The sequence below is a fragment of the Takifugu rubripes genome, chromosome 2 (genome assembly GCF_901000725.2).
Source record: "Takifugu rubripes chromosome 2, fTakRub1.2, whole genome shotgun sequence".
NCBI classification, from domain to species: Eukaryota; Metazoa; Chordata; class Actinopteri; order Tetraodontiformes; family Tetraodontidae; genus Takifugu; species Takifugu rubripes.
The window spans coordinates 6029824-6045697 of NC_042286.1; the positions used below are offsets into that span (position 1 = coordinate 6029824).

At 43.7% G+C, this 15874-nt stretch overlaps 3 protein-coding genes across 6 annotated transcripts; all 3 read right to left on the reverse strand.

Annotated features, from left to right (window-relative positions):
* Window positions 1–2939: 2939 nt before the first annotated feature.
* Window positions 2940–4013, reverse strand: fut9c (alpha3-fucosyltransferase). Its single transcript, NM_001032636.1, has one exon. The coding sequence runs from the start codon at window positions 4011–4013 to the stop codon at window positions 2940–2942; it is 1074 nt and encodes a 357-aa protein (NP_001027808.1).
* Window positions 4014–5912: 1899 nt separating this feature from the next.
* manea (mannosidase, endo-alpha) lies at window positions 5913–9226 on the reverse strand. Of its 4 annotated transcripts, none has more exons than XM_011618717.2 (5): window positions 9115–9226; window positions 7946–8558; window positions 7397–7506; window positions 7245–7321; window positions 5913–6684 (listed from the first exon to the last, which is right to left on the reverse strand). In XM_011618717.2, the coding sequence occupies exons 2-5, from the start codon at window positions 8442–8444 to the stop codon at window positions 6048–6050; spliced, it is 1323 nt and encodes a 440-aa protein (XP_011617019.1). In that variant the 5' UTR covers window positions 8445–8558; window positions 9115–9226; the 3' UTR covers window positions 5913–6047. The 4 variants fall into 4 exon arrangements, with proteins under 4 accessions (XP_011617019.1, XP_011617026.1, XP_011617012.1 ...); XM_011618724.2 differs by having other exon boundaries at window positions 7946–8579; window positions 9115–9212; XM_011618710.2 differs by lacking the exon at window positions 9115–9226 and adding an exon at window positions 8763–9108.
* Window positions 9227–9332: 106 nt separating this feature from the next.
* LOC101062384 (serine/threonine-protein phosphatase PP1-beta catalytic subunit) lies at window positions 9333–15651 on the reverse strand. Its single transcript, XM_003962523.3, has 8 exons — window positions 15519–15651; window positions 13636–13767; window positions 11989–12219; window positions 11807–11911; window positions 11645–11716; window positions 11406–11557; window positions 10995–11129; window positions 9333–10915 (listed from the first exon to the last, which is right to left on the reverse strand). Exons 1-8 carry the CDS (start codon window positions 15568–15570, stop codon window positions 10811–10813), a joined length of 984 nt encoding a protein of 327 aa, XP_003962572.1. The 5' UTR covers window positions 15571–15651; the 3' UTR covers window positions 9333–10810.
* Between the last annotated feature and the right edge of the window lie 223 nt (window positions 15652–15874).

The window sequence follows — 15874 nt, forward strand, 5'->3', positions numbered from 1 at the left end:
TGATCTTTTAAAAAAATTGTGCTCCTTGTGAAACATCGCTAGAATCTAACCCTCGAGGTAATCTCAGACCTAACCAGGAACAATTTCCAAAACCACAAGTATACATTTCAATATCTCTGTATGGATTTCATTGAGCTAAATAAGTGTGATAGAAAGAAAATTGCGGAGTAATCATAGATATGCGTCCAACATAGGTAGAAGTGTTGCAGCAATGGTAGCAAAAGCATTAGTAAAAAGATTATTCCTGGATTTAGAATCCAACAGAGGATCTATAGTAATAATGGAAGGTGCTTTGTAAATAATGTAATTTCACTAATACCTAAACACATGCAGATGGAACTAAAGGATCATTGTGTTTATTGTTGGAATGCAATACCTCTCGTGTGTCACTGTCAATCCGCGTGTTCTTTAAATGAAGACTTCAAGTAAACAAATGCCAATTTCAAAATGTATTTAACAATAGAACCAATTCAAGATACAAATATACAGAGCTCTGGGCCAGCTCATAACCCTACAAACAACAGAGTCAATTGTCAGGGCATGAAGTCTGACCACCTAACTATCCCTTGGCCCAGTCTTTTATAGAACATCATATGTAAATTATTGATGCTAATTCAGTCCATTCCAGTCCTTCTGTTACGATACATGGTGGTAGCGGACCCGAACGCAGGCCAGGACACAGTGGTGGAGAGGTCAAGGGCTTTATTTACAGGGAAGGGGAGCACACATTAACAGAAAACGGTCCTCCTGGACCGCATGGCGATTAGGAGGCAGCGTCTGCCCCTCCAAGGTCCATCGGCGAGTTCCCAAACCAGACGCAGTCCCCCTGGACTGCCGGGAACTCGGAACACCGGTGAGTCCTCCACACGCTGCAGTCCTCCTGGACCGGCGAGGACTCGGGAGTCCGGCGCAACACGCTCGCCTCACGAACGTGCCCCGAGACACTGAGGGCAGAGGCAGTCCTCCTAGACTGCAAGGGGGGCAGGAGCGGTCCTCCAGGAGACACGGAACAGCAACAGGAGAGGCCCTCCAGGAAAACCGGAAGCTCGGGGACAGGAGTGGCCCTCCAGGGCAACAGGAACACAGGAACAGGAACACAGGAACAGGAGCCAACACCAAGGAACCCAAACAAGCTCCCACACCAGACCAACAAACACGAACAGACACCCCGGCACTGACAGGCAGGCACAACCTGCTTAAATAGGCAGCAAGATGTAAATTGCCTACAGGTGCGCCCACCTGCAGTGCCAGCTGCACCCAATTGTGCTCAACACCACACCCTGCAGGCCAAAGACAGACACAACCCAGAAAACCCAACACCTTCTCGGATGACCTCATCTTCTTCTTCCAGCCTCCTTTAGTGTTGGTGCGGTCCTTCTTCTCCATTATCTTCCCAGATGGCCAGGTCAGAGGTCATATTCCTGCCAAGGAACTTTATCAACACCAGTAAACTCTGCTGTCACGTTTTTATGATGGGGGTCTACCACTTTCTGCCTGACTGTCTCCTCCTGACCCCAACCGTCCAAACAACATTCATGTCAAGGAAGGGTCAGCTGACTTGCTTATGCTTATTCCTATTAAAGATTCTACCATTCCTAACTTCTAAAGTGCTTATAACAGAAACATATGGTACAACATGCTAACAAGATAAAATAATTCTCTTCATTATCAACCACAATCTGCAGGACTGGTGGAAAGATAAAACAGCACAATTTAATCTAAAGAAGGTAATGGATGATACAGGAAAGAATTGGATATCTTGTAAACCACTTTTACTCAACCTACACATAATGCTAAATAATACAGGATTGACACCTTTTGAAATGTTGTATGGATGACCTTATACTTTACCACACTTTGAGCCATTCAAAAGAGCTGATGAAGAAGCAGGTGAAACTTTAGCAGAGAAAAATACATGAGAATTGCTGCTGACTAAAAATATTCACACTGTGAACTTGATTCTAGCATAAACCACTGAGACAAGGAGACTGGATTTTCATCAAGTTAAAAAAAAGTTGTTGGCATCATAAAGAGCTGGATAACCGGTTACACATAGTAAGAGACGACACAATCGTGGTCTTTGTTTGACTGGGGAGAAAACTGGCACAAAGGGAAGCCATCAGTCATTTATTATGATTTGCTTCACCTGGCGCACTGGCTTGAGCATGAGGGCACATTCAACAAGACTAATCCCTAACAACACAGCCCCAGGCGGAAGTGATACTAAAATTTGTTGAAGGCAGGGCAACAATGTTGATGATTACATACTTGACAAACATGACTGATCCTGAATGAAGGATTGCCAGGGGTGTGTATCAACGGGTCAAACAGGAATAAGACAAAGAGGAACGATGGCTGAATACTGGAGCTTGACCTTCTGATAAGTGAACGCTTGATGACTCTTTTAATGACATAAGACAAAAAGAGTGATAATAAACAATTTCTAAATAAATATGTTATACAAATATTAATTCCTTTTGTCAGAGTTTCATGACTAAAGTTATGTATTTGTTGAGTTCTGCATAATGCACTTTAAGTTTTATGATAAAATAACATCAGTGATAAGTTCCTTGATGACTAAATGTTCCTTTATTGAACAAAAAAAAATGCAAACGCGGTTAGGACACAGGTGCAAAGGAAATGTTACAGAAAAAGGAATCATTCATGTTTCAATTTATGTATGACAACATTTTCACTTTCCAAGCTCAATGTCTCCTGTCCTGTCTAGACATGACCTTCATTTTCTTGACTACAGAATTGTAAAATACAGAATCAGAATCACCCAAAAAGCATGATTATCAAATTGAATTTGCATATTTTTTGAATGGAAGAAAAAACCCCAAACAGAAACAGACCACTTGGGAAACAAAGTGCATATTCACGCGGTAGATTCCTAATGTATCTTCATTTGTCAAACTCAAACATATCCCTGCAAAGCACTACCAGCCCCAGTACCACTTATTGAGGTCATTGGCTACTTTAAACTGCCTGCGCTTCCTGAGATAATCACAAGCCTGACACATAGGCTCAGACCATAATTCTAATTTCCTCACTTTGTAATGCTTTCGCCATTGAAAGTACTTAAGGTACAAGTCATCATTACTGTCCAGCAGTAGTAAGTAGTCAGCAAGCTCTTTGGGTGAGGCAAAGTCGTCGACGTGGATGAAGGAATCTCCAAGCACAAGTTTCTCATAGTTCTCTTTGAGTGTGCCCAAAACTATCGGCACAGTCCCCACAGCAAGTGGGTTGTATAGTTTCTCAGTGATGTAGTCCTGGTAAATAGAGTTCTCAAAAGACAGGTAGAATTTACAGCTGGCTATTGTTGATAAGGTATCTCCATAGTGATATCCCCCAAACCCTCGTCCAAATGTGGTGATCTTTATGTGTTTGGACAGCTCTTTGTAGTATTTCACCCGTATATAATGCTCCTTCCAGTTGCTGACTATCCAGCAGACCACATGATCTTTTTTGGGTAAGACAAAGTCCTCTTCACTTTTTTCAGGAACTAGGTACAAATGGGGAAGTGGAATGTCAGCATCCCAGCGGTAATTCATTGTTAGGTTGAACAATTCATCCATTCCAGGAAACCTGTCAGAGTACGAAGGATTCTCCATGTTAAACCAGACCCACATCTGGTATAATGGTCGTTCTTGCTTCGGCAGATTGGACAGGTCAGGAGCGATGTCTCGATGGTGGAAGACAACCACATCTGCCTCGTTGAAATAGTTCCTGTCAGCTGTAATGAAACAACCTTCTATACTGAAGTAGGCACTGCATACATTCAACTCAAAGGTTATCCCAAATGGCCAGAACCAGAGAAGCACAGTGGTCACGTTTTTATCAGTCCTGATGGAAATGATTTCTTTGACAGGTGCGTTCACTCTAGTCTTCAAAGGACCTGACAACCTGTCAGTGGATGGTTTATAATACATGAAGAAAATAGTCCCAAAGCATCCCAAAACAAAAGTAGCAAACAAAAGGGGTCGTATGATTCCCTGGAATGGTGAAGACATCTTCCTGCCTGAAAAGTAAAGGAGAAAAGCAAACCCCACCAGTGCGAAGATCGGCTAGTCTGTCTGAAACCAGGATTTAGAAAACACAATAGGAAAGAGGCAGTAGTATAGAAAAAACACTGGAAGAAACCAACACACAGACAGCAGGGGTGGGGTGTGTGAGGAACACACCTTGAAAAGGTTTCTGTGGGATATCAATAAAAGAAGGATGGCGTAAGTTGTGCGTCAGAACGTGTTGGAGATCTGTAACTGAGCACATCTCTCCGTCCTTGCTGCAAGTAAAACTTAAAGCTGTTGTCTTTGCCTCATTTTGTCACAGCCCCTTTTCCCCAGTTCCCTCCTGTCCCAGTACTTTTCCACTGCCCTGCTCACACTACACCCTCTGATCACACCTGCTTTCAGTCACTGGTCACACACCTGCCCTCACTCATCAATCAGCTCACCTACCAGTGTATATATTCTCCAGCCTCACACTCACTCAGTGCCAGATTGTTCTTCTGCTTTCATGCGAGACTTTCCAGCGTTGTTTCCTTGCCGGCTTACCCGCTACCGACCCTGCCTGTCTTCGTTCTGCCTGCCTTGCCTGTTCCCCGGACAACCTACCTGCTTTCTGCCCCTGACTATGACTTCTGCCTCAGCGTCTCTGGTTCCTGTCTGCTCACCTGGTTTAGACTTCTCCGCCCGGCCCCGAATTCGCTGCTGCTCGTCCCACTCCCCGAGCCTGCAACCCATAGACTTTGTGCGGGCCCAGAGCCTGAAGAACGGACTATTTCCGGTGTTTCCTTGTCTGCCTGAGTTCCAGTTTGCCCGTGTGTTAATAAAAGTCATTACTACGGTCCAGCTTTCCAGAGTGCTGCATTTGGGTCCAAACTGCACCCGTCACACATTTGTTTTTCTCATGTTTTAGGTCGTTTGAACCTAACATCTTCATAACAAATGTAGGATTTTGTTTTTTTACATTGGACTAATAAATGTAAAGCCTAATGGTAACTACCTCCTACTCTAACATTTTAGATGCTTTACAATATTGTAGAAATATATCTTTGAAGATGGTGACCTTTTCTTCCTTTTTACACACACAACCATCCCTTTTAAAACATCCTAAGCATGCAGTAAGTAATGAATACTCCTGTCGTTTATGTTTTTCAAGAACATGACATCACCATGTGGTCTTTTTTTACTACTGAAGACACAATGCATCCAGGATTATAATAATCCCGTCATGTGACAGACATGGGTTATATCCTGAATGAGCTTGTCAAAGGGGCAAAACAGATTTCAGTGAAATTAAAAGTTAATCATGAAGAGAATTAGTTTATATTAGCATCTTTTATCTTATTAGCATGTGTTATACGATACTGTATGTTTCTGTTTTATGTTACAGTTAGTTTAGAAGTTAGGGATAGTATATAATCTTTAGTAGGAATACACATAAGCAAGTCAGTTGACCCTCCTTTGACATGAATACTGCTTAGACAGTTGGAGCCAGGCAGACAGGAAATGGTAGACCCTCATCGTAAAATATGACAGCATAATTTACTGGTGATTGATAAGTTCCTGGACAGGAATAAGACCTCTGACCTGGCCATCTGAGAAGACAATGGAGAAGGACTGCACCAACACCAAATGAGGCAGGAAGAAGAAGATGAAGTCACCCAAGAAGGACTGGATTGGACTGAATTAGCATCAATAATTACATATGTCTTTCTATATAAACTGGGCCAAGGGATAGTTAGGTTGTCAGACTTCATGCCCTGACAATTGACTTTGTTGTTGTAAGGGTTATGAACTGGCCCGGAGCTCTGTAATATTTGTATCTTGAATTGATTCTGTTTGCTAAATACATTTTAAAATTGACATTTGTTTACTTGAAGTCTTCATTTAAAGAACACGCGGATTGGCAGTGACACACGAGAGGTATTGCAATCCAACAATCATCAAAAATCCAGTAGAGTGTTATTTACATGTTACAACTGAGCTGTTCATTACACAGCATTGTGCACGTTTTCAAACAACTTGGTTCTATTTCTTGGTTCATCTTTCCTGACGTTTTCGCCGCTCGCCACCAAATATGGCGGCCCACTTGCGAGTTATCTCCAGGTAGATTGTAGGTTTGTTGGGCAGATAGTCCAGATACACAGTTTGGGCTTTTTTCGGGATTGCCATTTCAATCTGCGTCCCTTCGTGCCATTCATTAAATGATGTTACGGAGAGGAAGTCCGGCTCAGCTTGTAATGCTGCACTCAGTGAGTTTTCATAGTATTTGCCGTTTATTCGATTTCTAGTGTTTTGGAAGTTCCAGGGGCGAACACTTGTGTCAATGTACCCTGGCCCCACGCTTGGAATGAATATCAGGTCGTTGTCTTCGCAGAAGGCTTTCAGAGATTTCCAGTTCTGCTGAGTGGACCCAAAGGAAAACCCATTAGTTGCAAAGTAAGTATAGAGGCCATCAAAACCTGCCGCCAGGATGCCCCTCTTGTGCTTTTCCTCAACCAGCAAGGCAATAAAGATGGCATCGTATGGGGTATCCCTGATGCTGTTAGACTCTGTGTGTTTTAAGAGTTTGGCCCACTGGTCGGAATTTAGCAGATACGAGTCGTACACGTAGAACAGTGGTAGAAGTTTTCCAGTGCTTGTACGATATCTGAAGAATGCTGGGTGTGCACCATACCTACACAGGAAAATATATGTTATTTATGAAATATTACAACACAAGAAGATAAAACAAGATGTTGAAAGCCTTAAAAACTAACCCACAATAAATACCAGGTTGCTGTGTCACGTTTTGTGCCAACACTTTAGATTCCTTTGCTTTTTTTCTAAACAATATAATCTGTATTAAGGCTCTATAAACTAATTTATAACATATTTAAAATGGCAGTTTCTCCAAATGACAAAATGTAGATATGTAAGTCACAGTTGCCCTAAATTGACAGAATCTGTTTTGACAGAAATGTAACTTAAGGAGAAAACAATTGCTCTACGTCAAACCCAGAGCTCCAACCGCATGACTTTCTGCAGCCAGATTTTAGCCATTTCCTCTGAAAAGCTGAAAGTCAGGTGAAAAATTTGTAAATCAATGTGGCAAAAGCAAAGCAGAAATGGTAGAAAGGGAACATCAGTTCAGGTGCAGACAAAGGCATTTTAATAAACTTTTGAAAACAAATAATAATTTATTTACTAATCCTTAATTAAAAAGAGGATTAGAAATGGGATATTCATGTCACTCACCTCTCAATTATATATTTGACATTTGTGAACATGTTGACTTCATTTCTTTCTTTGTATGGTTCAATGTGGACTGTTACCTGTATGCAAAAAGAAATTAAAATGAACCTTGGCTGAACAATATTACTACAAACATCACAAACCTTACAACAAACCTTAATAAGGTATTTATGAGCCACTTCAAGTATTAGAGGCATTATGTCGTCCACTGATTCTCCATTATCGTCCCTCATATCAGGAGGATACCAGGAAATAGCAATGACACCTGCCAATGAAAAAAAGGCTCTATGTCAGAACTCACTGACTTGGAAAAGTTAAATAACCATCTTCCTAACCGCTTTAACCCTTTTGGGGTCACGGGGAGGGTGCACAATTGGAGAAGGTAGGGTCAACCCTGGATGAGTCGCCAGCTCATCGCAGGGCCCTATCTCAGCATTTGTGTGTTCGGTACCTTGCCAAGGGTACCTTAGCAGTTTTCTGAAGAATTTCTGTTTTGTCTGACCTGGGGCTCGAACTGAGATCTCTACGTTTCACAGCCAAGTCCCCGCTAATTTTTAAAAAATGTATTTCAAAATTATTTGCTCTTCATTTATGTGTCGATTAGGGTTTTTTTTGGTCATTAAGTTCCAGCAGTATTTGCATGCATCTTCAAGTCTATTGAATTATTCTAGGGCCAAGACATACAGTTCAGGTTGGCCTCTTACCAATGGCCGCTGTACGTAATTGTTGCATATGGGTCTCCACAACTGCAGGATCCCTTGAACTGTAAGGACCTAATGAAGGGTAAAAGTTTGATCCGAGGTCATCAGGTGGGCTGTGTCTTCCTTGTGGATACATCTGAGCAACTTTATTGTCCCAGTGTGGCAGTTGTGGGTGGTCCCAGTGGATATATTTTCCATTAAACTTTGGGTTTCCATACCAAGCATAATAAAAGGCATGAACATAGTAGTTTGGCGGAGGGAATGTTTTAAGCAGAGCTTCGACTTCTGCATTTTTGTTTGATGTGGTGGGCGCAATAATTTTGATCTGGTCAGGTATTTTAGTCATCTTTGCTTTCTGCTCAACTGAATTCTCTCTGGCAGGGAACAGATCCATGGCTTCGATGTCCTCGAGGGAAAGTGCCTTCAAGATCACTGTAAGTGTGAGCACGAGCAGCACCACTGCGATAAGCACTAAGCAGTATTTCCGTCTAAACCGGGCCATCTTTCAGTTAGTGACCCCCGGTGCTTTCCTCCATGGCCGTGAAGAAACGGTTGCCGGATGTGATGTCAGCGGAAGAAGGGCTTTTAGCGTTGAACTCGGGTCTCCTCTTAGGCCCTGGAATATCAACAGCAGCAACTATAAACACAACCACATTTAAATCATTCCGATGATGTTTAAACAAAACACTAAATTCAATACTAATGATTCCAATAAGGAACATATTTCACTCTTATATCGATGGCTGGTCCTAAATAGTAATAAAAAGTGTTTACTATACATACAAGAGTTAACAAATGTCGCACAGCCGATGTTCTGTACCTTGTGCAACTGCCAGAGACCACGATAGCTGATACATACGTTATCTTGATAATGCACATATTTGACTTGGGTTATACCGATTAAACGCGATATGAGTCCACTTGTCCTTTTGAGCAGCACAAAAACTCGTCTCAATATTAGTTTTTTTTATTATTGGTCTAGACGAGGCAGACAATCGGTGCCTTCTCGGTTTGGGCGCGGGGTAAAATAAAGCATTTAGTGTCGGGAATACCCGGTCGTAAATCCCCTGAAAATTACTTTTATCTGTAAAAAAAATGGAGCAGTAAAAACAGGAAAGATTATAAGTTTATGGCAAAACCTCCAATTTCTGGTTTCGCGTCTGTCACGTTACCTTCTTTCGGAGAACATCCAATTTATAAAACATCTGCGCCCGTAAACGTGAAGAAGTGGCGCATCCATTTCGTATAGAAAGCTGATATAACGTCTTATTCAGCGTATATAATTTCAATCATCAAGCTGAAATGTTTACAGATATCACCCCTACCGTTCCGGAATAGTATTACACAAATGCTCAAATAAATCAGTTAAAAAAGGGTCTTGAGGCGTTAATTTTCCATCAATTTTAATTGAATTTACAGACTTTCAAACAAACTTGTACAAATTGCAAAACAGCTTTGGGTAATATTATTTTCTTTATTATGCTTATTAGGAAATAAATTAAGTAAACGCATAAATACTACAAAGATTAATACTACCAAGTGCAAAAGAAGACGGATTAAAGAGGGAACCGTTTTCCACAAAATGAAAAACTACATCTCATTTGCAGTGAATTGAACTAAAAACATCCGGTGGGGCCGTGTTGCGACAGCTCATCCTGGGTCCTGTAGTTTGACACACAAACACCAGGAGGCGCCATTACCACACACTAAAATAGCCAGGCACGGTAACCTAACTCGGACGCCACCAGTCCCACACAGAGCCTCCATTATGTTCATTGGTTATAATAGGAACTCTGGAAGACTGGCGTGTTTTGCGATTTTTTTTTATTAATTAACATCAAACGGGGTAATTTAGTCCACTTCTGCAAAACTGCAACCAGTGCCATTTGACAATTCCCCATCTCTATCTGCTCAAACAAGGACCAAGTATGGACAAACATACCATTTTGAATGTATCATTAATCCAGCACAAGCTGGTTACATACTTAAATTAAGTGACTCCTATAATTTCAAGGCTTGTGCAGCCATTTGAACATTCCATTGGCACAAAAGCAAAGATATTTGAATGTAGAGGGATACTGGAGGATCAAAAGGAGGAAGCGGTGAAAATGACAAGTTTTTTTGTGTGGGTGTGGAGTCGAGGCACAGGGAGGCATATTGGGGGAGGAACCGTGGCCCACTGTGCCCACTGCCAGCAGCTTCTGATTTAGCCTCCATGTTCATTCACACTGGTTTCTTCACATTCTTCGCTACTGGTATGGACAGGTGCGCTATTTCAGTGATTAAATATATACCCTGAATAACAATCACAACTTCACAGCGGAATATAAAGCATTTTTTACCTGTTACATTGAAACATGACAATATCCCATTTGTGTTAACAGATTTTCCAATTGCACGGAAAAGGAAGCCTCACTGAGACACATGGCGAGGACTCTCTCCACTTTCACAGGCGGTCAAGGCAGAAAAAAAAAAACCCCCAAGCAAACGTTCACTTCCTACAGTGTTTTTGTCTAACTCAACAACAATCCTTATTACTCAATCACTTTGTCCTTCAACATGGAAAAGGCATTTTCAACACAGAACTTCATAAAACTTCAAATGGCATTGGAAGAGAAACCACAGAATGTTCTGTTAATAATAATCAAAATACCAACTAACAGGCCAAAAAGAAGAAAACAAACAGTCACAGCAAATTTATGTACACACACATGAAGAAAAGAGTCGTCAGTGGAGTTGGGAAGAAGCGGTGAAGGCGGGAATAGATAAGCCCTGTATCTTCACTTTACGGTAGTTACAGGGGTTGCCATGAAGGCAGACTGGGAGTGATGGGGCAGGAGTCGGGGGTAGGATGACCAGGCTGCACGTTCACCTCTTCTTCGGAGCTTGGGTGGTCCTGGGAGGGGTAACGGGCCGACCAGAGTTCACGCCTCCATACTGGTACTTGGCCTTCTTCTCTGAGGGCTTTAGAATCTTCAAACACAGACATTCCTTTGTTAGCATTTCGACTGAACGTGCTCAACCCGCAAGGATGCACGACGTTCGACGCTACCTGGAAGGAACACATGAGAGATTCATCGACGCTCATCATGCCGCCTGCGTTGTCAAACTCCCCGCAGTAATTTGGAGCGGAGAACAGTGTGACCAGTTGGCGTTTGGCAAAGAATTCGTATCCATCCTCCACAACCTGCGTGGATACACGAGACATTATTGCACCACCTACAGCGATCGATACCAAGACACAGACCTTCAGCTAGATTTACAGTCTCCTGCTGATGTTTACTGTACCACACAGCCTACAGTTGAATAAAATAAAACCTCTAATGCGCCCTCAAATAGCCAGAACCACCACCAACCCTGCTAATTGTTTAGTTTCCTCTACGACTTTGCCCTATAAAGATTAAAACAAAATCCGTTTTCCACACCTCCTGCAGATTCACTGCTGGGATTTCTTGTTGGTTACCTGGTGGGCTCTGCAGATGAGGTCCAGGTCATGGCGGTTCAGGAACTTGCTGACGACATCCGCCCCGAAGGTGAAGGAGACTCCGCGGTCGTTCTCTCCCCAGCCTTGTACGTCCTTATCTGGGTCTGACCACAGCAGGTCACACAACAGGCCTGAAAGGAGAGCATGGGCGCTGTTAAACGTGCCGCTGACCAGTGTGGAGGAGGGGCCTGGGCGCCACGTACGAGCAGTCAGATTACCTGTGTCGGGCACGTCTGTTGGCCTCATGATCCTGCGAATCTGCTCCATGGACTGCAAATCCGGAGAGAGTCCTGAAAGATAACCGATACACTTTGACTGAGCATTTGGATCGTCACACTGACGTTATGAGAACAAATCCACGGTCCCAGCGGATCTCTTACCTCCGTGGCAGCAGAAGATCTTCTCATCAATGATGGCGGCAATCGGGAGGCAGTTGAAGCAGTCGGTGAAGGTCTTCCACAGCTTTATGTTGAACCTGCGTTTGCCTGTTGGAGCACACAATCACACCCGGTTGGAGCTAGACCGCCGTTGCGTTTGTGATGGTTTGTTTCGCTTCACTCACACTCGTCGTAGAACCCGTAGATGCGGTTGATGGAGGCACACTCGTGGTTGCCCCGGAGCAAGAAGAAGTTCTCTGGATATTTGATCTTGTAGGCCAACAGGAGACAGATGGTCTCCAGCGACTGTTTCCCCCTGTCCACATAGTCTCCCAGGAACAGGTAGTTGGCTTCTGGTGGGAAGCCCCCATACTCAAACAGCCTCAGCAGATCTGTGTACTGGCCATGGATGTCGCCTGTAAGAGGTGAGCCGAAGGTTATTTTCAGATTATGCTGATGGGAAATTAGCCGGGATTCTGACAATTCGGGTTAATCATCAAAACGAAAGGACACCTAAACATATCTGCACAGGCCAGCTTTAATTTTAACAGCCATCCTGGGATTCAAGGTCAGCTTCAGCTGGGCGGCGCTGTGCTCCCTCACGGTTCTGCCTCAGAGCCACGGCCTGCTTCCTTTTATATGCCGTAGCAACCGAGCTGCCCCGGACACAGACGGCGGCAGAAAGGCTCACCAGAAACAGCCCGGAGGAAAATGCCAGGGTCCATCATGACCGAAGCACAGAGGCACGTTTCCAAACACGTATTACGGACCGCTAACCTCTGCAGCCGTCTTATAAAACGACCAGCACAAACGCCGAACTTCATCTCCTGAAAACACTGGCAGGAGTTTATGGGTTCCTTTACTCTGTTTAGGCAACATTTGCAGAAATAAAACACTTCTTTGGGATGGAGCAAAATAGGTCCGACTTGCATGAATCCGTGAACTGCGGCAGGGCTGAGGTTTGCCCGGGGTTTAAAATGTAGGATAAGTGCTGCCACAGAATGGAGGCGTGCACAGAGCCAACTAACAAAAGAGTTATTTTCTACACTCGGTAAAGGTCCTTTTATAGCTGACATGCAATGCTGGGGATTTTGCAGAGGATTAAGATGGCGGGGTGCAGTTCATTATCATCAAACTGGGATAATTTGGGAGCTGGATGAATGGATAAATAAGCATGGAAATGACAAGACAAATTCAATATTGGAGGTGTCTCACTTCTTTAGTTTAACTCCATGTGTTATTGTTGAGGTGAGGAACCTAATCTACGTGGCCTTAATGAATAAATGAGCAGTTCACTCTTCAAAGCTGTTCTGAAAGTTTGGATTAATCACTCCCGTGACTCAACCTGTGCGCAGTAACAAGACCCTCATTCATATTTGAGCATAGGTGCTAAGGTTACAGCGGCACGAACAAGTGTCGGACTCTCCCGTTACCGTGACAGCAGCTTGACAAGAACGGTCGGCAGCTTTTATCGGTGAGAAGAACTCACAGCAGAAGTGATGCAGCAGAATTATAGTCCTACACCACTGAAACACCAAACCACTGGGAATTATGGGAACATGCATGTAAACTGTGAGTGCGCGAGAGCTTGTGTACCGTGGACAATAGATGGTTCAGAGCTGTTTATACTTACAACAGCAGCGAGAAGGGAAGCGATCAGCTATGTGGGGGTGTGCAGAGATGTGGAGGTGTCAGCTCCCCATAGTTTGGGAGTGTTTTTAACTGCCATAGATGTGTGCGAGTGGCATAAATGTATCCTTATTAAAGTCAAGGTTGGAGAAATGGAATGGAGTAATTGACCCTCTGGGAAAAAAAAGCACTCAAGTACTGACCACAGATCTTCAGAGGGGCCTCCAGCTCCAGCAGGATGGGCTGGCTGAGGAAGATCTCCCTGGATTTGATGCAGAGGCCCCGGACCTCGGCCTCCGTCATCTGGACCACCTTCCCCGGGCGGCATCCTCGCACTGGTGTCAAGAGAAAGAGAGGTTTCATTTCTGACACAGGTCATCACTGTCCTAAAGACACATGGGCGCTGACAAGTTTATCAATGTGACAATAAGGGGACCAAATTCCACAGCATGGAGGAAATAACCTGGAATCAGCATTGAGTATCTGATAAACTGTGGCAGTGATGCTTCTGTGGCCTCAGACATGCTGAAGAACCCCACTGCTGAGACTAGGAGAGCAGCACGCATCTCCAGAACCAACGTGGGTTTGTTGGCTGCAGATTTGCAATGTTCTGGCAGCTCTGGGCGCAGATTTAATGATGAAGGAAAGATGCGCAGGGGACTGAAAATGCTGGCAACAATCAGCCGCTGAGTAAAAATAGTCTAAAATGTCTTTAAATTGGCATTCCAGATTTAAAGTCCATGTGTGGATCTGCCCGGAGAGTGTAAAAGAAATAACGTAGTGCTGTATGAAGGCAGGGTTTCATCAGATCAGACAGGGGCGCTCTGTTCTGCCCTCAGATCTGTAGGCCAGGGCTTTAACCCATCATTATGTTCTTGAGAACATAATCATGAGGGGCAAAGGCTGAAATGACCAAATGATAAGGGTTTATAACCACACACACCTACAGGTTTGGGTGTGTGTGTGTGTGTGTGTGTATAAAAAGCAGCATGGTGTTCCAGCATGTTTCGTTTCAAGGAATAAAACAGTTTCACACCTTCGACTGCAGCGCACAATGAGCCCTTGTGTAATTTCTGAAAGCTTCAAGGCCTTAAAAAGCCATCCTGAAAATTAAACCAAATAACGTCCATCTTATCTAATCAGCGTCTCAGACCAGTTTAGTTCCACCGGCCTGCCTGTCCAAGTCAGTTATGCCATAAAAACCAGGCAGAAACCCAACCTCAGAGCTGAATACTGGCTGAAATCTAATCAATAAAAGACTACATCCCATTTTCTCCCAAACTGAAAAGGCTGGCACTCTTGTCTGATCAGGATTGTGCCTGATACCAGGAGCTTTTCCTCATGGTCGCTAGTAAAACTATATCAGGGCTACTGTCCAATACGGCATCATTCATTAAGCTTAAAAGAAATTGCATTCATCTTAATCTGTCACCTCTCCTGTGACCAACTCCCAATCCATAGAAAAGCACCGAACATTCGGAGTGATGACAACATGACAAGCAGAGCCGTGGAAGACTCAAGAGCGAAGCTGGCTGCACGGGTGTGCGCGGGTGTGCACGGTTGTTACCCGCCAATCTCGATTCATCCAAAAGCACAAGAGCTTTCGGGATTTTCCCCATTGTAAACCTTATTCAGGTGTGCAAACTGAATCGGCCACCAAATGTACTGTGCATTAACATCATATAGCAGTGACAACAACACAGCTACAACCTATCAGCCGCTACTGTCGTTTTAGATCAAAATGTCACACATTAACCGTAATAAGTGATACCCAACCGTCCAAAGATGGAAATACACACAATAGGGACATCTGAATAAGAGCGGGCTGTAAACGGACATGGAAAGAGTCGTTTCTCCGGATAACTAGATGAAGGCGTTCACGGCTACGATGTTTATAAACACGGCGGGCTAACGGTGATGTTAGCCGAAGCTAACCGCAGCACTAGCCTTGTTAGCCCGACCTACTACGATTTTCAGGCCTCTCCCGTGTCAAAGTCGTCGGTTTGGGGGGAAATGTACCATCCGTTTAAGACGCCGCAAACAGAAATCTGCGTTCAACGCCAGCGACCGGGCAGAAATCACTCACCTTCCAGAAGCCGAGAGATGAGGCTGTCTACGTTTAATTCGCCCTCCGCCATCTTCGCACTGATGAGGCGCAATCGGCTCCAGCCACCGACGCCAGGGGGCGCACTTTATCAGAGGGAGAGGCGCCTAAACATTTTGATTTAAAACAAATAGACTAGTTAATATCAGCCCTTAAATCTAAATAATTTACTAAAATATGTTAAATCCATCAACTATAATCAATAGTGCACAGTAGTTTTTTTTTTTACTGTGGCAATGTGATTATAGCACAACAAATATTCCGTTTGCGTGATAAGAGAGGATGTCTTTGCGTTAGCAGTCGTAACTGGGACACAAAATGTGCTTATGTATGATACA